Raw genomic sequence first — 23,864 nt, forward strand, 5'->3', positions numbered from 1 at the left:
TGGTAGGGGTTCGTCCTGATGGTTTGAACCCCTGCTCTGTCTGTCTCAGTTGTTGTGTCCTTGGGCAAAACACTTCACCCACTTTGCCTGCTGATGGAGGTCAGAGGGCCTGGTGGCACCTGTGTATGGCAGCCTCACTTCTGTCAGTCTGCCCCAGGGCAGCTGTGGCTACAATGTAGCCTACCACTGTCAGTGTGCGAAAGTGTGGATAAATGGGTGGATGATTAATTGTGGTGTAAAACGCTTTGGGGTCTCTGGGGACTTGATGAAGCACTATACTAATGCAGGCCATTTACCAATTAAATGACTCCGTAACTTCCTCCCTGACCTGCCCGCTGTGATTATTAAACTTGATAATACTGATTGTTCACTAACAAACCTCTGAGGGCCAGGGAGACCAGTCCCAGGCTTGCCCTGCGTGGCTGGGTCCGGGGGGCTCGGTGCCCTGCGTCTTGCTCTGTGCCTCTTTGACCTGAGGGCGGCTGCTCCTTTGCCTTATTGGCCACCTACAGGGGTTGGACAATGAAACTGAAACGCCTGGTTTTAAACCACAATAATTTATTAGTATGGTGTAGGGCCTCCTTTTGCGGCCAATACAGCATCAATTCGTCTTGGGAATGACATATACAAGTCCTGCACAGTGGTCAGAGGGATTTTAAGCCATTCTTCTTGCAGGATAGTGGCCAGGTCACTACGTGATACTGGTGGAGGAAAACGTTTCCTGACTCGCTCCTCCAAAACACCCCAAAGTGGCTCAATAATATTTAGATCTGGTGACTGTGCAGGCCATGGGAGATGTTCAACTTCACTTTCATGTTCATCAAATCAATCTTTCACCAGTCTTGCTGTGTGTATTGGTGCATTGTCATCCTGATACACGGCACCACCTTCAGGATACAATGTTTGAACCATTGGATGCACATGGTCCTCAAGAATGGTTCGGTAGTCCTTGGCAGTGACGCGTCCATCTAGCACAAGTATTGGGCCAAGGGAATGCCATGATATGGCAGCCCAAACCATCACTGATCCACCCCCATGCTTCACTCTGGGCATGCAACAGTCTGGGTGGTACACTTCTTTGGGGCTTCTCCACACCGTAACTCTCCTGGATGTGGGGAAAACAGTAAAGGTGGACTCATCAGAGAACAATACATGTTTCACATTGTCCACAGCCCAAGATTTGCGCTCCTTACACCATTGAAACCGATGTTTGGCATTGGCATGAGTGACCAAAGGTTTGGCTATAGCAGCCCGGCCGTGTATATTAACCCTGTGGAGCTCCTGACGGACAGTTCTGGTGGAAACAGGAGAGTTGAGGTGCACATTTAATTCTGCGGTGATTTGGGCAGCCGTGGTTTTATGTTTTTTGGATACAATCCAGGTTAGCACCCAAACATCCCTTTCAGACAGCTTCCTCTTGCGTCCACAGTTAATCCTGTTGGATGTGGTTCGTCCTTCTTGGTAGTATGCTGACATTACCCTGGATACTGTGGCTCTTGATACATCACAAAGACTTGCTGTCTTGGTCACAGATGCACCAGCAAGACGTGCACCAACAATTTGTCCTCTTTTGAACTCTGGTATGTCACCCATAATGTTGTGTGCATTTCAATATTTTGAGCAAACTGTGCTCTAACCCTGCTAATTGAACCTTCACACTCTGGTCTTACTGGTACAATGTGCAATCAATGAAGACTGGCTACCAGGCTGGTCCAATTTAGCCATGAGACCTCCCACACTAAAATGACAGGTGTTTCAGTTTCATTGTCCAACCCCTGTACTTCTGTGAAGGCCGTATGTCTGGCTTCCTGGGACTGCTGCAGCCTTCCGGAGCCGGGTCTACACAGCAAAAACTTGTTTCTACAAATATGCCTACCAACACACATTCACCCACGTACCAACACATGAATGGTTGAAGGTCATACAAACACAGATTGCTATAACATCAACGTGGCTTGCGTACTCTGATGCTGGACTAAATCTGTAATTAATAGTAAATCACGCAGTTAAGATTCTGTCTTGAGATACCCTTTTTGTAGAGCAAAACTGCCCTGGTACATGTAGGCAACCATCTGCTCCATATGGTGTGCTGAAAACGCTGCGATAGGACACATAAAAACCCAAAGAAAAGGGATCAATCTTGAAGAGCCCCCCCCTCCACCATTAGTCATTATTACAGGTTGCACCCATCTGCTCACATCCTAAAAACTAAATTAGAATACAAAAAGGTGCAAATGTTAATTTGTCCCTGCTAGTGTCAACCTCCTCAATAGGCCAGAAAGAAGCAGAGCTCTGGTCCTATGACATTCCCTGCTCCAACAAACCTTGAATCAAACAGATTCAAAGCAGAATTTCTTCTGGAGCATGTCATCAGGTTCTGCAGACACCTGGTAAGGAACCATTTATTTGATTGAGGTGGAGCAAGGAGGCATCTAACAGTTATTATGCAGTAGTTCTTGAGGAGATGGGAGACTCCTGCTGTAGAAGCTTGCTTTTTATCCTGTATATTGTTATTATTGTAATTCTGTCAATTGCTTTTGCATTTTTTACTCTTTCTGCTGGCTAGCAAACAAATTACCTCTTGATGATTATAAAACTTATCTTGACTTGCATATCACACTTTGATGAACATCACAAAACTTGGCAAAGTTCAGGGGGTAGTAGCACGTCTGCAGGCAAATATCAAATTGTAGATAGAATATTCTAACCTTTTTTTCTCTGAATTGTTACTAAAACAATCCTTGAAACCATTAAACACATAATTATAAACTGTTTTGAATAGTGAAACAGCTATTTGCAGAGAAATGGTGACACAGACTCAGGATTGTATTTTCAATTTAATTTCTTTTAATATAATCTTATTTACATTGTTTTTTTTCATAAATGTTTAGTACATTGTAAGTTACAATACTTTTGCATCCATTACACAGTGAAATTAGACCATAGAAAACGCAGATTGAAATAATACTGCTTAACAGTCTTCAATCTACAACAGAACTCCCCCCTCCCCCACATGTTTCTTGCTCAATACAGTTTGATTTTATTCTCTTCTATGGAGCTTTAATGGTTGAAAAGCGATTCATTCGTTGTAGTCTTAAAGATGATGAATAGTTTTCCTAACATTCGGGCTACAGGGAGAAAATCATGTTTATGGCAAAATGGGCGATAAAACACGTAGGCAAAGCTTTGAGGGATTTTTTTTTTTAAACACAGTCGTTACAAATTAAGTGGCTTCTTCTTCTGCTTTGCATCTTGAGGCTCATTTTCATTAATAATAAGCAAAAACATCCTGGATTTACTCTTGGATATATTAGCAAGTTCTGATTAGTTTTATTTCTCAATTTACGGCTGGAAATAGCAACTTCTTTACACTTCAACAAATGTAACTTGGTGTTTTAAAACACCAACACTTTTCACACACCGACAAGAGTTTTTCTCCACAGTAACATGAATGTTAAAAGTAACAAAACTCAGTAAAATCCACTTTGTGGATGACTTGAATTGCATGAGAATTGACCCTTCAGCTCCAGTAGGTTTGAGCTGCGATTAAGAAATTAGTGAGGGCTCATTGCAGAGCATATAGCAGCTTGGTCAGTAATCATTTAGTAATAAATAATAAAACATCAGAGAGGATCAGAGTGGTCGCAGGTACAAAAGTAAGAGACAAAAGTTGTCAAATGAAGAACCAGGCTCATTTGATCATCTTTACAGCGAAACTGAGTGCCATGCTTGACACACATGCATACACACACACAACACGCATACAAAAATCCCACTCTCTCTCACATGCAGACCGAGACACAAAGACACGCAACAGTGGTTAAACATGAAGCATGAATACTAGTTGATCAATCAGCTTGTTACTGAGAAAAACAATCGCTCCCCACCTTGTTCTCCACACCTGGATTCAACATCTGCAGGCTCATAAGCAATTGGCTGATTGTGCCCGAAGACTTGAGCACGACTCGAGTTGAATTTGCCGTGGTTACACATTTTCAAGAGTGACATCATAGCTTGTTAAAACTGAAGGATAAAAATGCTTCTTGAAAATATTTGAAAAATTTTTAAAATGCTCTTTTGTTTGCCCCCCCTCCTTCCTCCTGCTGTGCTTCCTCGTTTGACCGCAGGCGGTTCGGCGGTGCAGAGGTGGCAAGAGACGGTGTATTACTGTAATGCTTGGCTGTTCTGTATACTCGGAGTATACTTGAAGTTCAGTTTGTGTGTGTGTGCATATATGTAAAATGTCATATAGTTGGTGTGCAAGTGCAAGCAAGTGTGACTGTGTGTATCTTGTCCTTGTGGTGGATTCATCACTCTACGGCAAAGCCGCAGGTCTCCTCCACAGCTGTCAGCAGTTTCTCGTAAAGTTTCTCATAAGACTCATAGGGAGGGATGTCTATCCTGTTAAAGCTGGAGACAGAAACGATTTATTAGTGACCAACTTTGTCAGAGTGTAGTTGTAAAATAAACCAGGGGGTATTTGTATCTCCTTACCACGTGTGAGCTTTCGGTAGGTTCTCTGTGTTGGCGTCTATCAAGTGGATGGTGAAGAGCCTCGGTCCTGCAGAACCTGTAGAGCCTTACACACATACATTCTAGTTATCACTGCTCTACAATGGGAAACAGATTGCCTGTCATTTTAAAAACAGAAAAAAAACTTCCACAGATGTCCAGTTGTCTGTCCCAGTATAAAAACACAGTGCTTAGTCCAACTTCAACATGTTTTATGTGGAAGACCAACACAAAGTAGCACCTGATTGGAAAGTGGACTGAAAATGTTATATGGTTTTCAAAATGTTTTACAAATAAAAATGTGTGAAGTATTGTGTGTGTATTTCTATTCAGCCTTCCTGTGTCGGTACTTTGTAGAAAACCTTTCACTGCAGTTAAAGCTGCAAGTCTTCTGGAGGATTTCTTAACCAGCTAACACTTCTGTCCATTGTTCTCTGCAACGTAGCTCAGTCTCAGTGAGATTGGATGGAGAGCATCTGGGAGCCCAATGTTTTATTATTGTTATTATTCCATTTATTTTTAAGTCTCTTTCACAGAGTTTTGCTGCAGATTATAAATTGGATTTAAGTCTAGACTTTGACTGGGCCATTCTAACACATGAATATACCATTCTACTGTAGCTCCCGCTGCATGTTGAGGGTTGTTGTCCTGCTGGAAGGTGAACCTCTGCCCCAGTCTAAAGTATTTTGCAGCCTCTAACAGGTTTTCCAGGACTGTACCATATCTAGTCATCTCCCCCATCAACTCTGACCAACTTCTCTGTCCAGGGTAAACAAAAGCATCCCCACAGTATGGTGCTGCCACCACCATGTTTCACAGTTGGGATTATGCGTTCCAGGTGAAGTGAAGCCTTGGCTTTCTGTAAATGTCCTGTCTCTGTCTACTGTGGAGCACTTTTAGATTCAGTAAAAGCTACACTGTTATTCTGCATAGTCCCCACCTGATGATGACTTTTTTCTCTCGTCAGTGGTGAGGGGGGCTTTACTCTATATTTTGTGGGTATATACTTTTGTTACCTTTTATGCTTGTTATACAATTTTTCTAGTAGTTGCTGTAATATTGGTAATCTCTTGTCTACATGGCTTGGTCACATGATCATTGCACACAGTTTAAGACAGTAGGGCATAAAGCCCAGAGCTCCTTATAAACTTCTCCATAACCCTCTCCACGACCTGTCTGAGGTGTTCCTTGGTCTCCATGATGCAGTTTGTTTGTTCTTCATTAAACCTCTCAGGCCTTCACAAACCAGCTGGATTTATGCCGAGCTTAAATTACATACAGGTAAACTTTATTTAGTAACTTCTGAAGGTCAATTAGTTGCACAGGATTTCAGACTTTTATTCGTAAAACATGTTAAAAACCAAGTATCATTGGCTTTTATATCACCATTATGTGTGGCTTGTCATTTCATCAGATAAAGCCCCAATAAAATACATGATGTTTGTAACTTGGCAAAAATGTGAAGAAGCTCAAGGGGTGTGAATACTTTTTAAAGGCACTACATATCTTGTTTCCAACCAACTTTTCCCATTTAATAAAACCTAACTACCAGCTACGTTTCACCTGTAAGTAAGTGTTAAGCTGTGAAATTAATCAACTATGGGTCCATTTCTCAGAACCTCTGAAGCTGCTTCTAAACTCTATGTGTATTTCAGGGTTTATATGCTAGTCACCTGTTTGTGTTTTCCTTATATAAACAAAGTGCTGTATGAATCAAAACTACATTATTATTACTTATTGGCAATAAATGATCAGATGTTAATATTAAACACAAGTGATGAAAGGTGTGTGCTGATGATGTGTGGAGGCTCTGAACCAGTCCATGACCCACCCTGCAGCGCTTTAAACCCCTGCAGGGGAACTCGAGTGGAGCCAGTGACAAACTGCAGGAGGCGCCCTCTCCTCTCTTCGCTGAAGGCCTCCACGGCTTGCCAGAACCACCGCACCACATTGCTCTCACCGGTGCAGTGTTTCAGGCGGGTGTTGGCCTTCCAGTCTGCCAGGTCTATCTTTCCGAGTCCACCGATTATTAACTGCAGAGATCGAAAGAACAGGGTTTCATGTGCCGAGCCCGATGAAGAAATGATGATCCAATGCAAACATAAGTTTGTTTGGCTCAAATAATGGTTTATTGTTCAGAGATATGTACCTCAAGTTCTTTGTGGTCAAACGGTTTGAGGAGGTGCTGTGGGATCAACTCACTGAATCCTTTTTGAAGAGCCAGAAACTGGGCTTCGATCCCACGCATGAACCTCCAGTTCACATAAAGTCTGTAACACACCGTTAACAGGAGCAAAATAAGTATAGCACACCACACCGGAAAGCATTCCTAAGCATCAACAACTTAAGAAGAACCAAATCTGTTCTCACCTAACATATTCCTTCTTGTTCTCCTCTGTGACGGGAATATTTCTGCCGTTAGGTTTGAGTTCATGTTGGGAGAACTTCCCGAAGGCATTGTGCTCCACACAAAATGTGTGATCCAGGACTGAAGTGATGTCATTGTCTCTGCACGAACAACAATAAAAAGAGAAACACTGGACTGTAAAATATAGAGTAAAATAAAGGAAGTAACTTAAAGGCTCTCTAATGTTAGACTGAGCTGATCTTTGTGCAGAGTGCAATGTTCTCACAATATCCAGACAAGGCTCTTGTGCAACTCAGGGTCCGTGGTCTCCAGGTCATTGAGCTGGATGGGTTTTCCAAGCAGCTGCTTGTAGAAGGGCAGCGTGAAGCTGCCGTTGATGTAGTGACTGTGGAAAACCGCCAGGCCCATCACACGGCCCACAAAGTGAAAATAGGACAAGTGGTCCTAAGAAAGAGAGACAGAGACGACACAAGTTCTGGATCCAATTATTACCACCGACATAAAGCGGCTGTTAGTGGCGTAAACTCACAGGGTTGATGGAGGAATCGGGGTTGATCTGTAGTGTATAGATGTTGTCGGTGGAATACTGGAAGAGCCCGTAGTAGGGGTTCAACATTTCATGACACAGCAGATACAGCCACTCCCTGAAGACAATGTTAAGCAGTATTAAATGACTGCAGTAAAATCAACATTCATAACATGATAAATGATTTAAAGATACAACAAAACCAGTTATTATTGCTTAGTCTTTATATGGGTGTATCTACATCTACTGTCCATTTGTTGCTGTTACGCTGAAATTTCCACAAACGAAGACAAATGAAGGAACATTTTATTCTATTCTATTCAAAGCTACAATGGGGACATACATTTTTTCACACACACATTTAATTAGTAATTTGCGAACTGGAAGGATCTGCTGCTTCTTTTACACACTATATAACCTGAAAAGTTATGATTGGTACTTCTGTAAGAAAGTTGAACACTGGGTTCACATTCTTATCATTTCACCCAAACTAATTTTACTTCAGAGCGGTCTTTTTTAATAAAATATGACATCAGGATGGAGATTATAGAAGATGAAGAGCCAATGTCTGATTCTCTCTGTTTGCTGAGCTGAGGCATGTCACTGAGGAAAATAATTTTAAAAAAAGTATAAAAAAATAATCACCTGGCCACTCCTCCGTAATCAAGGCCCTCCTCTCCTCTGAACTTCACCATCAGCCGTTTCTTCAGGTCCTTCGGCCTCATCTTCATGATCTGTCGATACGACTCCTGTGAACACAGCATACAGACGTACATCACACACAAACCTGAATAAATAATACAACCGATACACAACATCCAACTGTTGCACGGTCTTTAAAAGTCCCTTAATAGTACCCAGAGTTCACTTGGGCATCATTTAACCTTCGTATTTATCCAGCTGTTCTGTGAAGCTTGTCAGAGAACATGAGAGAATGAACAGCATCATGAAGACAGGTCAGGGAGAGCACAGAGAATTAAGTTATAAAACAATATCCAAAGCTTTGAACATCTCACAGAGCTCTGAGCAATCTGAACTCTGCAACAATTATGGCACACTTGCAAACCTATTTAAACATCTCTGTCCGCCTAAACTGACAAGCTGCCAAGGAGTGAGCAGCAAATATGCCCATGGTAACTCTGGAGGAGGTGCAGAGATCCACAGGTCAGGTGGGAGAATCCATCGACAGGACAAGTATTGGTTGTGCACTCCTCAAACGTCTAAGAATGGCAACAAGAAAGCCAGAAGAAGTCCAGTTTGGAGTTTGCCACAAGAGGACACAGCAAACCTGTTAAAGAAGGAGATCTTGTGAGGTGAAATCAAGACCAAACTTTGTGTGGAAAACTAACAGTGCACATCACCATGAACACCCCGTTCCCACTGTGAAACATGGAGGTGGAAGCATCATGATCTGGGGATGCTTTTCTTGAGCAGTCACATGGAAGCTGGTCAGATTGATAGGATGATGGATAGACCTGAACACGGAGCAATCCTGGAAGATGATCTGTTAGAGGCTGCAAAAGACCTGAGACTGGGGCGGAGGTTCACTTTCCAACACGAAAAGGACCCTAAACATACAGTCAGAGAGCTACGATAGAATGGTTTAGATCAAAGCATAGTCATGCTAGAGTGGTCAAGTCAAAGGCCAGATTTAAATTCAACTAAGAATCTATGGCAAGATTTGAGGATTAATGCAGAGAAGCAGTCCATCTAATCTTCCTGAGTTTGAGACATTTTGTAAAGAAGAGTTTCTAGATGTGCAAAGCTGGTAAAGACATATCCTAAAAGACTTGCATCTGTAATTACAGCAAAATATGAACCTATTGGGCTTTTTCACCACAGAGGTTCCAGTTCTTAGCCAGGGCTGTTACTGGAGCCAGTTTTTAAATGGTTTAGAAAAGAACTGTTTTACTTTCGAACCTTAAAGCCAAATCAGAGCCACACCGTTTTCAATGTCTCATCCAGTTCGTTTTTTTAAACTTCCTTGCACAGAAACAATTTTATCACATAAATAAAAGTATTTATCCCAGTACCCCTGCAAACAGATGCCCTAATCTCACCACTATTGAAACGGTTTTAAACAACAAGCGGTGCTTGTGAACGCTTCACAATCCTAATCAGCTGAGTTAAACAAAACACTGTGAGTGAGATACATTAACTCCACCTTAGTTTAAACTCTGTGATGGGAGATTTCAAAAGAAACTTCAGGAAGATCGGAAACAGATTGTTGTTCTGCTGCTAATCTGACATTTTATCACTGTTGGAGCACGAGTTTTTACTGCGTCCTAGTGCTCTGTTTTAAACACGGCGCTCATAACTGAGTTTACATTATATGTGCTTCACTTTAAAAAAGGCTCCTTTTAACAGGATGATCTCTATGAATGGCACTGCTGCATGTTCTATCCACTATACACTGTCGACCATAAAGTTGAATAATCTTTCTACTGTGGCTTAATTTTCACTGTTTAGAAGAGACTGATTCATCTGGCGAGAATAAATCAGTTTTACTTTATGAGAGGAGGTTAAAAATACTTTATTTCAACTTTAATGGCAAAAAGGTGTTAGAAACATACATTGTACTTTTTAATGTATTTTACTGAAGAATGTGTCCAAATGCAAGCTGTTTTTAATATATATTTATCTGCCATGTATGTATTCCTGTTGGAACGTTAAACTTGCTTACCTCAAAGATCTCTTCGCGAGACACCTCGATGCGACAGTGTCCTGCTTGAGGCTGCTGCAGCGACAGCTCGTGGCGGAGCAGCTTCAACTTATGCACCAGGTCTCGCTCGTAGCGCACCGCTACATCTCCGTCTCCTCCGCCGCTCACCCCTCCGCCTCCCCCCTCATCAACCCCAACATCCATCGGTGGGGCCTGGGGCGTTTCCTTCACTTGGGATTGGTGGCTGGAAGGTGGGAAGAAGCAGGAGCTCGGTGAGATGGCAGAAGGCCATGAGAGACAGCCAGGATTAGACGCCGTGCAGCTAAAACTTCTGTAAGCCAACGTTTCGGTAAACCACATCTCTCAGCAGTGCTAACAGAACTGATGAGTGTTAGTAGGTCACCTTCAGATCCAGACTGGTTTTAGCTGTACACCAGTGCCAGATTAGATTATGTCAAAATCGGACTTAAATCCACTTAATAAGGACCTGTTGTAGATGCCACCCTGAGGTTGGCTCAGGATACAGTTTGGAAAAAACAGGAGTATTTCCAGATCACACACCTGATGATGTTGTGTAGACGTGGGTCTGTAAACTGTGTGGTCCGGTTGTTGTGGTCCACAAAGTAGATGCGGCCGGACACAGTGCTTCGGACCTCCCAGCCCACCGGCAGCGGACCGAGTTCCTCGCAGCTCACACTGGCCAGATCCCTACTCCAGAAGCAGAGACACAGGTTTCCTTTTCTGACTCGAAGTTTTTTTCCATCAGGTTTTATAACATTCAAGACATTTGAACAGAAACATTCACCTAGTAGGGAATTTGTATCTGCAGGACCCAGATTCTTTAAATGTGCAGTTTGGTATCTTCGCTGCCTTTAATCTGTTGTAAATATGGAAGATTTTACCAGTTTTGCTTGATATTTAAACCAGACCAGATTTACCCAGGATCTAACAGGGCCCAGAGGCCTAAAAAGTAGTGAAACGGTCCCTTGTTTAATATTGAGTGAGCCTTTATTTATGGGCTATCAGTCAGAAACTTTAAAATCAAAACAGTCTCTGACTTTGATAAAAACTCAAGTCGAGATGAAAATCAAAGATGAAGGACACCATTTAAATATAAAACAACAAGAAAAACTAGTTATTTTTAGAAATTCAGATCTTTACCTTTTTTCTAACTGAATAAGGAATACATTTTATGCTCAGGTTTTTTTTTTCTATACTCATTCAGACTTCAGTGCTGCTTGGAAACCCTGATTAAAGTTGCAGGGTTTTTCCCCGTTAACTGAACTGAAAGCAATGAAATAAAACAAAGCCAAGACTAAATTCAGCCTTTTTATCCATTTAATGTTTAACAACCCATTCTTTCAAACAGAAAAGCTGATTTTTATTAAACACAATTAAACATAATAGCAGCACAGAAACGGTTTTGGTTAAATGCTACATTTGTCAGATCTTTTGTATGTTCCAGTTGTGTTTGGATTCAATCGCGGTGGTAGGTAATCTTACCGTGGTATCCGAGGGTCGTGCCAGGTGCTGACCCCTGTCTGTGTGTGGAGGAAGTACACCTGGCCTTGCACAGTTGTTCGTTGTTCTGTTACAATAACAAAACATGTCATTCATGAACTTTTTAAATGTTCCATATTTGATTTAAACGGGTGATTATATTTTTTCCATAACTGACCATAACCCTCTGGCAAATCAGGCGGCTGATGCCCATGAGGCCTGTTCTGAGGGGTGTGGCCATGACCTCTGGAGTCCTGCCCCCTGATTCGCTGAGTCTGCAGGCGGTTCTCCTGACCTGGTGAGTCCAACCGGCAGTTCCCGCCCCCCGCAGCGCCGGTGGGGTCGGAGTATGGCAGCGGCTCTTCACTGAAACACCCCTCAAAAACAGGCCTAAGTATGTGAAGCCGTAAAATACAAACAGAGTAGTTTTACTCAAAGCTCTGAAGTCAGATTGAACTGTTACCACACAGGCAAAAAGATGTACTTTAAGTTAGCGCGTTATATCATGAAGAACTGGAGGCGCGCTCACCCATCGTTTTCCAACAGTCCTCTGCAGTCCACTACAGGACCACCGCTACCAATGCGGTCCCGCGTCTGTAAGCTCACTACAAACAAGATAAATAACAGCTGAAAAACTCCCTAAGTGGCAGGACAGAAACAATCAAACTGTACCTTTCATACCAAAGAAACAAAAAACATATGAATAAAAAAGTTTGGTACCGACCCACACAACATTCCTGCAGCTGAGAATTTGCAAAGAAAAACACCAAGGGCTGACAGAGATAGGTTATCAGTGTGTTCATCCTTACCTACAATCTGCCCCCTTACTGCATCACTGTCAGAGGGGTTCAGCTTGCATAGATCTAGACGCTGGTCTGGAGGAGAAAGTACAAAATCACACATCAGATAAAAACATAATTAATTAAAATTAAAAGGCTGAACTGGATTTAAAAAAAGAATCTAAATTACATCCTGTGTCTTTTAGCCTGCTGATGGCATTGGAAAGCAGTCGTATGCAGCCCAAAAAACCTGCTCCCTGACGTTTATGGATCTTCTTGTGGTTCCATATGCTGATGGTGATTGAGTCAGTCTTTCCAATGTAGCTGCAAAAACAGGGAACCCATTAGATGTCTTTAGATACACTCTGTGTCTTCTAACACAGCCTGAAATTCAGGCATAAGGGATTACAGGCTTACAGGTCATAGTGCTGATTCCACTTGGGGTCCAGTGTGCTCTTTACTGTGTCTGTGGAGTGGCATTGACCCGATCCGTCTACCACCACCTTAGCAAAAGGATCCGGTAGGCCTGTACGCACAACGTTTGAACACATTTCAGTAAACAGAGATGCTCCCACAAGCACAAAAACACAGCTCTGTGTGCATGAATCATAATTAACAGTAGATCTATGGAAAATGCAACAATACTTACGAAAGAAGTCTTTCTTGGCTAGGTTCTTGGCACATAATACTGCAAAAGAAAAAAAAGAAAAAACAATGAACAACGCATAAACAAGAGGCTAATCTTAGTGTGTAGGCAGCTTTAATAAATTCTGGTGCATAATAAACACTCTGAGGAGGACGAATGTAGTCGAAGATAAAATATGAATGCCAGAGAATAGTGATGAGCTAAGAACTGCGTGAGCAGGGAAATAAATGCTACTGCTGAGACGAGGCTGCCCGCTGCAACCAGAACAGCTCGAACTGATCAGAACTTTGTCAGACTGAAGGCAAGCATGTGTTGTTTATGGAGTGCGAGGATGACAGCGTCACTTTAATTTGGCTTAGGTGTAGAAAACACTACTGAACTACAGCCAATTTTAGCTGTGTGCTAACCTATTAGGTAGGTAGAAGTTGATCTTCTCTGTTATTGGCTGCTGTATTACACTTCCTACTCCACTAACATACAGTATGTTATAATCATCAAAATATGTTTACAAACCTGCTTCTAGTTTGCAGTTAACAAAGAGTTCAAATGAAACATAATAACGTTCCAAAGGTTTAAACTCCTTTTAATAGGATGCTAGAGAAAACGTCAGTCTATAGTTTTACTTACAAATATGTAAATCATAATCAAAATAATGAAAAAAATGTTATAGATAACAATATTCTATTCTAACTGAAATAATTGGACAAGCTACACCAAAGCTTTAACATAATGCTGCACATTGCTGGTCAGGTGGCTGAAAGATGACCACTTATTTAAAAATAGTTCTGGTCACAAAAACAGAGAGCCATGGTGTGTAAACAAAGGAGCACCTTCCCTCACTTTTATTAAAGTGACACTGCTTTAATCTACAGTCTGCTAACAGTTCTAACTGCAGGCTGGGTACTGGAGCAGATGGCCCTGCTAATTAACTTATATCAGCCTATATCAGCCTAAAATATTTATGCTATTCTATAAAGAGCAAAACGACAAAAGGTTTAACATATAACATTATATCATAGTTATGCAACTTTAATAAACAGTAAGTTGGATTTAATTGAAAAGAATTCTGTTCTAAATAAAACCAACCACATGATTTTCTTTTAAATTCTGAGACACTACTATTACCCCTGACTGGGGATGGTATCCAAGCTAAGATCAGTGAATGAAGCCGGCTGCTTGTGTCTGTTACTGATTAATAGGACTGATCCCTGAAACCATCCTCTCAGGCTGATTTAAAACCTGCCAAGCTTTTTCCCCCCAGTCAGCCATCCAGGCAGTGAGTAAGGGAGTCGGTGGTTTAGGATGTGGTGACTGGTGGCGAGCATATGTCTGGCTCAGCCGGGTCCTACTTCCTGTGATCAACCCATGGAGAATGCTTACAGGATATCCTTCCCTGTTCCCCAGTCAACCTCTTTCAAAGCTCCCCCATCTGACTCACGCATTCCACACAGAAATTTCATCTTTTCGGCAGACGCCATGAAGGAGAGAGAGGGGAAAAGAACTGAGAGTGTGATCTCTGACCTTTCTTTTATTCAGACCGTACAGGGAGACCCTTCTTCCTCTGTCACGCTGGGCTAGCTGCACTTCTAATCTTCCGCTCCCTCCCCAGAAACAGAAGATTCACACCCTGCTTTTATGCGCTTCATGACCACCTCCTCAGTGGTGCTGAATGTGTGATGGGCCCCTTCACAGCGTCTCAGGACATTTCCCATGCTGCCAAGGTAACGGATGGCCAGGACATAGACAATTCAGCCGGTGCCCAATTTCCCCACTGCCAGTTTACTTCCTGGCATTATTGGCTTTAAAGTTAGAGTAAGGAGCAGAGAAAACAGGTCTGGGAGCAGATGAAGAAGGAGATTGTTCAGTACCGGGTTGTGAGGTCTTAATGTCAGTTTCTAATACAATTAGCCATCGAGACCCCCGCCAGGACAGAACAAACACCTTTTAATAACAAATAAAGGCATAATATATGTACACACAATGTTCATGACATGCATCAGAAATACAGCATTGCTCTATTCTAATAATGATAGCTGTTACTTCCAACATCCTTTTTTAGAGTTTCCCTTCCTAAAACAACAGAAATGTAACTAAGGCACAAATATGACATTTGCATTTCGTGTTCTTTAATAAACCAACTAATGTTTACTGTGTGCTGGAACTATTATGAGATGATGGAGCAGGCATTCACTTGCATGTGAAGCATATTAATAAGCCCGTTCCTTTCCTTTGTGGTGGTGTAAATTATATCAATAAAAGAAAAATGTGTGAACACGTGAACCAAGGTTTTGTCTTCCAAACAACTTCAGGCAACGCTAAATAAAATATTCAGTAAAGAAAAAGTGTCACAGTATTGATGTCTTTATTGCAAACTCTCCATTTTGAATATCATTGCGTATTTTACACATCCTACACATTTTTATTCCTTCCTACGATCACGCACTTTGGTTCCCCTTTAAGACAGTGTTGTCCACAGTGAGGGCCTCCCCCTAACATGATGATGTGAGGCTCATTACCACAATTTATGAACGGTCCAGTTTTGGGCCACCAGCACAAGCAGTTGGTGCAGATGGAGAACAAATTTAAATTTATTTTTAAACCGAGACATTCAAGGACAAACCAGAATCTTCTTCAAATAGAAAATGTTTGGTACAACAAGTCTCATCACTCATGTATTGTTTTTTTTTTGTTTTGTTTATTTAATGGTAATTTACAGATTTTACTCGAAAGCAAAAAAAAAAAAATGCTTCTGGACTCATGGTAAGACGTCAAGTTTCTACAAATGTATATAAAGCATACCCATTAGTTTTTATTACGGCTCGTGCGGTGTAAAGTTTGCACACCACAGTTTTAAGGTATTTTTCTTTAATCCTCCTTTCACTCTTCAGCCTTCTTCCTGTCACTCTCTCGCTGTTTGAACACAACTCAAGAAACCCTCTGCTAATATGCAGCAGAAAATGTCCTAGCACGTAAAATAATTAACAAAAAAGAACCGTGCCGATGGTATTTCTGTTCTAAAATGAAGTTAGAACACCTGGACAGTCAAAACTGAGACATTTCATCTGCCTTGGAGAACCAGTTTTTAAATCTGTATACTTGTTCTTATAACAGTGACAGGAAAACTGTTTGAAGATGTTTTTGTCCTTCATGCAAAAGAAAACAACAGCAGTAGTCCTCTGATTTCAGCAGCCTAGCATCTAATGCAAAGTAAGTTAGCTTTAGCCAGATGTTTGAGATGATTCTGACTTATGTTCAACAACAATAATATAAAACCAGGGATGCATCGATGTGAAAAATCAGGCTGATATTGATCTCCAATATTTATATTGCTGTTAAGGCTGATAACCGATTTTATTTTTATTATATATTTTTTTCCGACTCATTCCACGTCGTATTTATATTTGATACAGGCAGCTGTTGAACAGCTACCTGTATTAACATGCCCTTTACAGACCCCTTTATGCTTCCTCTGACTTCATTTTTAACAACTTACTGAAAATAGCCAACTTTAAGTCTTGGTCGTCAGTAAGAACCTTTACAACAAAGAGTGTTGTTACCTTGATCTGTTAGGTATGATGCATTCACTAATGAGAAAAAAATAGGACTTTCGAGTTTCTTACTGAAGTTTAGGCTGATCATAAAGTTGGAAACTGTCAGATTCCAGTCACCCAATGATTTCACAGTGCACCTCCACACTTGTATAAAAAGTGCAGAATTGTGCAGAATTACAACTGCAAGTAATGTCTCACTACAGCTATAATATTATGGCAAAATTATAATAGTTTCTGGTGAGATCATGGTTGTTTATCTATTTATTGATTGGCAATAGAGAGAAAAAAACCGTCCAATGCTGTTGGCTCCATAGTTTGCCACATTCCTTCTCCTTTCATCAGAACCGGTCCTAATTTTTCACCTAACTCCCTTGCATTTTTTATGTCTTATTAATTTAGTACTTAACATTATTATTCATCTAAATTATTTGACAGAAAGGTCTTAAAGATGCAATCTAAAATGCAGCGGTACTGTGTAATGATATTCAATAACCTGCAACAACACTATAATATAACCTCATCTAAACCAGCTTTAGCAGTCCAGTTTGTAATGAATGCATTATCAGGCATGGTTTAGGCCCATGTGGGGATCAGTAACTCTATAGTGCTGACAGCATGTCTAGAAGCTCCTGACTGGAGATCTTGATCATGTGACGGCTACATGAAATCAGGAAGTCTACAGTGAAATTCCTAATTCATTCAGAGATGCACAACCAAAGGAAGTAATGCTGGTAATTCCAGGCTCCAAATACCAGCTCAGATAATAACAGTAACAAACAACTGAAAATGTTGGCCATTTGCAGCATGAATGGTTTGTTGTCTGACAACAGCACCCACCTAACAGTTAGTGATTAACAAGTTTGAACGCAGCCTAGGCTAAGATGGCTTAATTTCCTGGAAATGGTTCATTCCTCAGTTTTGACCATGCACACCTAAAGTGCTGTCCTGTGTACACTATATTGTAGTTATATAAAGCCTTTTTCAATAATATAAAACAAAAGAAGGGAAATAAAAACATTTTGAATCATCACGTTTGCACTCTCATTTTGTCGAATTGAGAGAAACTAGCTGGACCTTTGAGTCAGACATTTCTACAGGAAGTTAACTATTTACTTTTGTTTTGGATTCTAATGGTGCAACATGTGTTTTTGATATTGGTCAATCATTTTGAGATATTTACGGAAATTTTATTGTTGACTAGAACATGAGGAAAACAGCATGTTTGCTGTCTCCATTGGCCGTCTGTGCTTTATTTAAGAGCTAGCTGCAGGAGTTTGGAAACCAGCCAGGAGTTAATGCTGCACACTCTTATGTTCTCGTGCCGACCTCTTTGGGAAAATCTTTGTGAAACCACTAATTTAAGGCTTAATCACAATACAGATGGGGTATTATACAGAACCCATCAAATACAACAACTACATTTTGCCTAGCTAAATAAAAGCCTGCATAAACACTGTGAGGGCGCTCTGAAGTGTGACCCAGAGTCAGACTCCCTGTCACAGACACACAGGCTTCTCTGATGTAGGCCAAACAATCGTTCAGTCTGTCAGACTAAACAGAGCTGGCCAGCAGCATAGTCGGCCCATTGGCTCAATGCACATTCCTCACCCAATTAGGATTCCAGTCATACCTGAGGGGGCTGCAACACTTGGGGGGTAATAACCTCTGCATCCATGTTGAAATAATGAGCAAAGTGTTTTAGAAACACACACTTTCTCTGATTTTTGTTGTTGTTGTAAATCATCTGAGTCTCTCCTTTCTGATCAGATCTATTTGGATCTTCCTGAAGTTCTTTGAATGGAGTAAAGTCGAAACAATTAGAGCACCCGAAATAACTTGATTAGAACAATGCTTTGCTTCAATGGACCATTTAATTCAATTAGCCACATTTTGCATAGTTGTAAGTAGGTGTGGATTTATTTCTGGGTTTAAGGAATACCGACGTTTTAAAAAGTTATATTATTAAGGCTGCTAAAACCTTACCATTACTACAGTTTAAATTCTTTTAATGAGATGCCAGGGAAAAGTGTTGGGGTGACTGGAGTTATCGCTGGCTTAGAGTAACACAGTCAGCATTAAACACCACTAAATTCAATGAGTGCTTTATTTTATATTTTGGCTTATGTGTCAGAATCAAAATAATGATAAATAAACTCTACAGATACCATGTTTATAACTGTAATAATCCATTTGTTATATAATTTTAGCAGCAACGGAAATAATTGTTGTTTTGTCTATTTTGGAAAAAAGAAATGACAACAAGATAAAGATAAACAGTTTTGCATCTACTTTTTCGTGCACACCGTGACAGGGTTTTATTTCAACTTAGTTATTTATACCATGAAAATCTCAACCCAGTCATGAGCATTTCATACTCAAAATTACAGCAAGCCTGAGTTGGTTATTATTGTACAGAGGTCTGTGCACATTGGCTAATAGTGGACAATCAGTGCAACATTTTAATGAAATACAATCACAAATTAAGACAATTACAGGAGATGCAATCTACCTCATTACAATGTCATTAAGACTGTGTGCTTTAGCATTTCACTCACTTAAATCTATATGAGGTTTGGACATCTAGAGCAGTGAAAGCTCATCTAACTGGCTAAATACAGGCGTAGGAGCCTTTGTTGTTTTGCTGGGTTCATACCAAACCGTTTTTTGTACAATAAAAGAGCTGTTTGCTGCAGGACATTCTGGATCGACCAGGTGTCAACTCATAAGCGCCAGGAGGATGTCTCCCACCCAATGTCTTTAATAAAAAAATAACACGAATTTAAGATCAAAAGTCTTTAAACGTATTTTAGTAGCATCTCCTGAAGGTCTAGTGTAAGAAAATGTGGTTGTGTGTGTGTTGAGTTCTTTTGGTTTGATCAGGGCAGGGGTTATATTCGGTTATATTTCATACATCAACAAACCCAAACAGGAAATCAGAATTAAAATAAATGGAAACAGGTTGGGAAACAAATTCATCTCCATAGTTAAAAAAAACAAAACGCAACTAGCTAGAGACAAATCTAATAAGTAATACTTTTAGAATATTTGTGGAAAACAGATGGCTTACAGGTACAAAATGATAATAAAAAAAGAAAGAAAAGTGTTACTACAAGGGCACTAACTGGCGAAGGAGCGATTTGACCCAGAGTCACCAAATAAATCATTTACATACAATCATTTCACTTCAGATGAAATAAACTAGTCTTACTGAATGCTGTATCCATAGCACACAGGGATACTGTGTAGCTCTAACCAGTAATTACATCATAGTTCAGCAGAATTGTCATGATTGCGACCAGGCCAAAAAACATAGTTTCCACATTAACAAAAGGCGGCAGGAACCTGGCCCATTGCGCAGTTAAAGAGATTACCTAAAGACACTTTAGAGTTGAGTAAAATCTGAAATAAAGATCACTCCTGCTTTAGCTCATTGACTTTCTCTCTACTTGCTTGAAATCCAGTTCAGCAAAAAGCGACAATAAATAAATAAAGGTGATGGGGAACGTTTCTAGACAGGTGACCTCCCCAGATTTAGCTTGAACATTCTTTACCATCACACACTCGCAACTCAAACAAAGTAAAGCAAGTTATGTTAGTCCCGTTTTAAAGTCATCAGCATACAAATAGTCACTAAAAGGAAGGTCATTTCCATTTAAATAGAGGCCCCCCGATGCCTAGTGGCGTTACATTAAGCTCCAGAGAAAACCATTGTTCATGCTCTATCCACGTAAGGAAGTGGGAGAAATAGACACACTACGATCCCTGCGAGGAAAATCCTGACCCAGAAACTGAAAACATATCTTTGGTGGGCTGAGTACGTGAAGCCCGGAGAGCAAGGGTGTCCAACTTCCCCAGGTCGGGATAAGTTCAACGAGTCTAACTGCAGCTGACACAGCACAGCAGCCAAACGCCAATCGATACACACTGGTATTATCTAGGCTAGCATGTCATATCTGCACATAAATCGATTTCAGAGAGGATGCAGAGAAACATTGGCTTTATATGCTTTTAATTTGTCGCATTAGGTAAAAGCGACGGGTCCTGTTGGTGGTTAACCCCCTCAAAATGGATGTAGCTAACCAGCTTTAGCGGTCAGCAGTAACTACAGTGTTTCTAAATGCTAACACCAGCGGGCTAATACTTATAGGCGACTGTCAGCGGTAAATAAAGTTTATGAAGAGGCTTTCAGCAGACGCTGTCTCTAATAACCTGTAAACAGGCAAACAGAAGCGAGTCTGAGCTATAAAACACAACAATAGACAGCATCTTGACTGTCCTGTCGGTGATTTTTGTAGCATTTTTGCTAACAGGCTAGGCTTTAACTGCTGTTCTCACAAAAACCGGATGTTTGGGTAAAGAACAGACCAAGAGCCCCGCAGAAACTTGTTTGGTTTAATTACATCAGGATATTACAATGGAAACTTGTGTACAAGATAGTTTAGCTCTTGTTAAAAGATGCACTGTAAGCGTTTTCTCTCTGGCTCATTTGGTTTTACCTGTCAGTCGGATTTTGATGCTGGACCCGTTTCTCCGACTCCCGGGATTCGACATCACTCCAGGAGAAAAAAGGATCGCTTAAACTTTCCCTCGGAGAGGCCCAAAAATCACAGCCTTCGCCAAGAAATGGAACCGCGAAGGACTTCAGCTACGAAACATGCGGTCTGTTTTGGTATTCCTCAACAAAAAAACTGTATTATTCCGCCGCAAAGTCCCCCGCTCCTTCGAAATTCAACAACACAGGAGAACATTTTCGGGCAGGCTCAAGCACGTACGCGGCTGACGTCGTGTACTCGCTGCTGCGTGCTCGCGCCGGCGTTGTGCCGTAAAGTGATGATAGCTGCGTGAAGCTGACACCCCACCCACTTGAAAAATTCATGCAAATAGACAGAATGGTTAGTGCTTCGTTTGTGCAGGTTTGTGCCGTTAAAATTTTCGTTTGTGCTGTTTTAATTTCTGAGATATTATAAGGTTTAATTTCGGCCGATGACGTCACCATCCCCCCATTTTGCTCCAAATTGAACCGGAGTGGTCTACCTTTTTAATGCTGTTTGTGCCGCTTTTATGTACAAGCTATATAATTTTCTTTCAGGCGATCACTGACGACTTAAATCGATGACATCTATGGCCTGCGCTGAACATCATCACCACCAAGCAAGCAGTTATTAATTTCGTGTTTTTCTTTCATCATGCAAGTTAAATTGGGTTTTTATCCGATGTTGTAAAATGTGTGCCTTGTTATAGTGTTTTGCACTTTATTCTTTAATAAAGATTATGAAACTTTTTTGGTCTCAAAGAAATTTGCTTTAAATATGTCTACTAAGTCACCAATACATTTATCTTTCTACACAGTAATTCAATATTATCCTCTCACAAATGGAAAAAATCCACCAGCTGCAGCTACACATTCCTTGCCCAAAACCTGACATGGTCTGCGACCACTATGATGTAATGTTTATAATTTCAATAACTGTTCTGTGTTACTGTTGTGGTTTTAATAATCTAATTCAGCTCATGTACGCTGGACAAAAGCGGAAGTGCGAGTAGGTCATTGGCTCAAAGTTCATAACCAAGTAATTTACTTTTTGTTTAAATAACATTTTTAAATGCGTCAAGCATTAATTTCTAATTTCTGACATTAAATGTAAGAATTTTTAAAAGCGCTTGGCAACTTTGATATACTAAGTTCTCACGCAATGTCATAGGGATTGGCTCCACCCACGTACTGACCCCCACCACTGACCTTGTTTTGGCCGTAATTTAAACGTTTTACTACTTGTACAAGGTAAGTGAGCTAATAATATTTAGGTTTTAGATAAAACACTGTTTTTTAAAAGTCCAGACTTTTAAAAAATGTTGAAACAAAGATTCTGCAAGGCTTCATTTTGCTGCTATTCCATTCATTTTCAGTCATCGATGTTTAGGCACATCAGTAGACTCCACAGAACTAAGACACATTTTTAAAGTTGAACAGATACTTCAATTGAAAATTCACAAGACAAGTAGTGGTAAAAAATTCAACATTTAAAATAAAATAAAAACATACTATAATTACAACACAGCATAAATGGCTTACAGATTTGAGAGAACAATTTAAACTGAGTTTTTGAGTTGTGATAGAATGCTGAAATATCAATGTTTTGTGGCTTTGGGAGATTATATAGGCCAGAATAATATTTTGATTAATGCTAATCAAAGCCTTTTCGTTCTTTAACTAGATGCCTCGACAGCCATCAATAGACAGGGATTCCCTTATTGCAGTTCTCTGCAGTTCAAAAGAGGATATCCTTCTTAATGGCAAAATAGCCACTCCAGCTGCCACTATTTGGACAGTATTAAGTCAGCAGCTGGAAACTGAAAATTTAACATTAATATATTTTAGATTCATTGCACACTAACTGAAATATTTCAGGTCTTTTATTGTCTTAATACGGATGATTTTGGCATACAGCTCATGGAAACCCAAAATTCCTATCTCACAAAATTAGCACATTTCAGCCGACCAATAAAAGAAAAGTGTTTTTAATACAAAAAACGTCAACCTTCAAATAATCATGTACAGTTATGCACTCAATACTTGGTCGGGAATCCTTTTGCTGAAATGACTGCTTCAATGCGGCGTGGCATGCATTATGGAGGCCCAGGATGCTTCGATAGCGGCCTTTAGCTCATCCAGAGTGTTGGGTCTTGAGTTTCTCAACGTTCTCAACAGTCCAGTGCTGCTTCTCTGTAGCCCAGGTCAGGCGCTTCTGCCGCTGTTTCTGGTTCAAAAGTGGCTTGACCTGGGGAATGCGGCACCTGTAGCCCATTTCCTGCACACGCCTGTGCACGGTGGCTCTGGATGTTTCTACTCCAGACTCGGTCCACTGCTTCCGCAGGTCCCCCAAGGTCTGGAATCGGCCCTTCTCCACAATCTTCCTCAGGGTCCAGTCACCTCTTCTCGTTGTGCAGCGTTTTCTGCCACACTTTTTCCTTCCCACAGACTTCCCACTGAGGTGCCTTGATACAGCACTCTGGGAACAGCCTATTCGTTCAGAAATTTCTTTCTGTGTCTTACCCTCTTGCTTGAGGGTGTCAATAGTGGCCTTCTGGACAGCAGTCAGGTCGGCAGTCTTACCCATGATTGGGGTTTTGAGTGATGAACCAGGCTGGGAGTTTTAAAGGCCTCAGGAATCTTTTGCAGGTGTTTAGAGTTAACTCGTTAGAGAGAATTTAAGTACACCCTTTCATCAAACTTTTTGACAGGTGGGTGGGACTTCCGGTGAGGGCGGGATTTCCGGTGGGGGCCATATGGGCGCCATGTGGTTGCCACGTGGGCAGGAG

At 40.9% G+C, this 23,864-nt stretch overlaps 1 protein-coding gene across 4 annotated transcripts; it reads right to left on the minus strand.

The window, feature by feature from the left end:
• Window positions 1-2,824: 2,824 nt before the first annotated feature.
• On the minus strand, window positions 2,825-21,347 carry LOC124863406 (E3 ubiquitin-protein ligase SMURF1). 4 transcript variants are annotated; one of them, XM_047357769.1, is made up of 18 exons: window positions 21,041-21,347; window positions 12,997-13,035; window positions 12,765-12,873; window positions 12,538-12,671; window positions 12,378-12,443; window positions 12,098-12,173; window positions 11,747-11,958; window positions 11,572-11,656; window positions 10,630-10,779; window positions 10,090-10,312; window positions 8,052-8,155; window positions 7,410-7,524; window positions 7,146-7,324; window positions 6,883-7,020; window positions 6,662-6,782; window positions 6,344-6,545; window positions 4,495-4,570; window positions 2,825-4,410 (listed from the first exon to the last, which is right to left on the minus strand). In XM_047357769.1, exons 1-18 carry the CDS (start codon window positions 21,093-21,095, stop codon window positions 4,311-4,313), a joined length of 2,184 nt encoding a protein of 727 aa, XP_047213725.1. In that variant the 5' UTR covers window positions 21,096-21,347; the 3' UTR covers window positions 2,825-4,310. The 4 variants fall into 4 exon arrangements, with proteins under 4 accessions (XP_047213725.1, XP_047213723.1, XP_047213726.1 ...); XM_047357767.1 differs by having other exon boundaries at window positions 4,495-4,579; XM_047357770.1 differs by having other exon boundaries at window positions 10,630-10,776; window positions 21,041-21,346.
• Window positions 21,348-23,864: the final 2,517 nt, after the last annotated feature.

The sequence above is a fragment of the Girardinichthys multiradiatus genome, chromosome X (assembly GCF_021462225.1).
Source record: "Girardinichthys multiradiatus isolate DD_20200921_A chromosome X, DD_fGirMul_XY1, whole genome shotgun sequence".
Lineage (NCBI taxonomy): Eukaryota > Metazoa > Chordata > Actinopteri > Cyprinodontiformes > Goodeidae > Girardinichthys > Girardinichthys multiradiatus.

Coding starts and splice junctions, on each gene's coding strand:
- LOC124863406 (XM_047357767.1), bottom strand. CDS start 21,095: ATGTCGAATCCCGGGAGTCGGAGAAACGGGTCCAGCATCAAAATCCGA. Junction 10,780..11,571: donor CACGACCCTCGGATACCACG/GTAAGATTACCT, acceptor CTGCTTCTGGAG/TAGGGATCTGGCCAGTGTGA. Junction 6,546..6,661: donor TTGACCACAAAGAACTTGAG/GTACATATCTCT, acceptor CGATCTCTGCAG/TTAATAATCGGTGGACTCGG.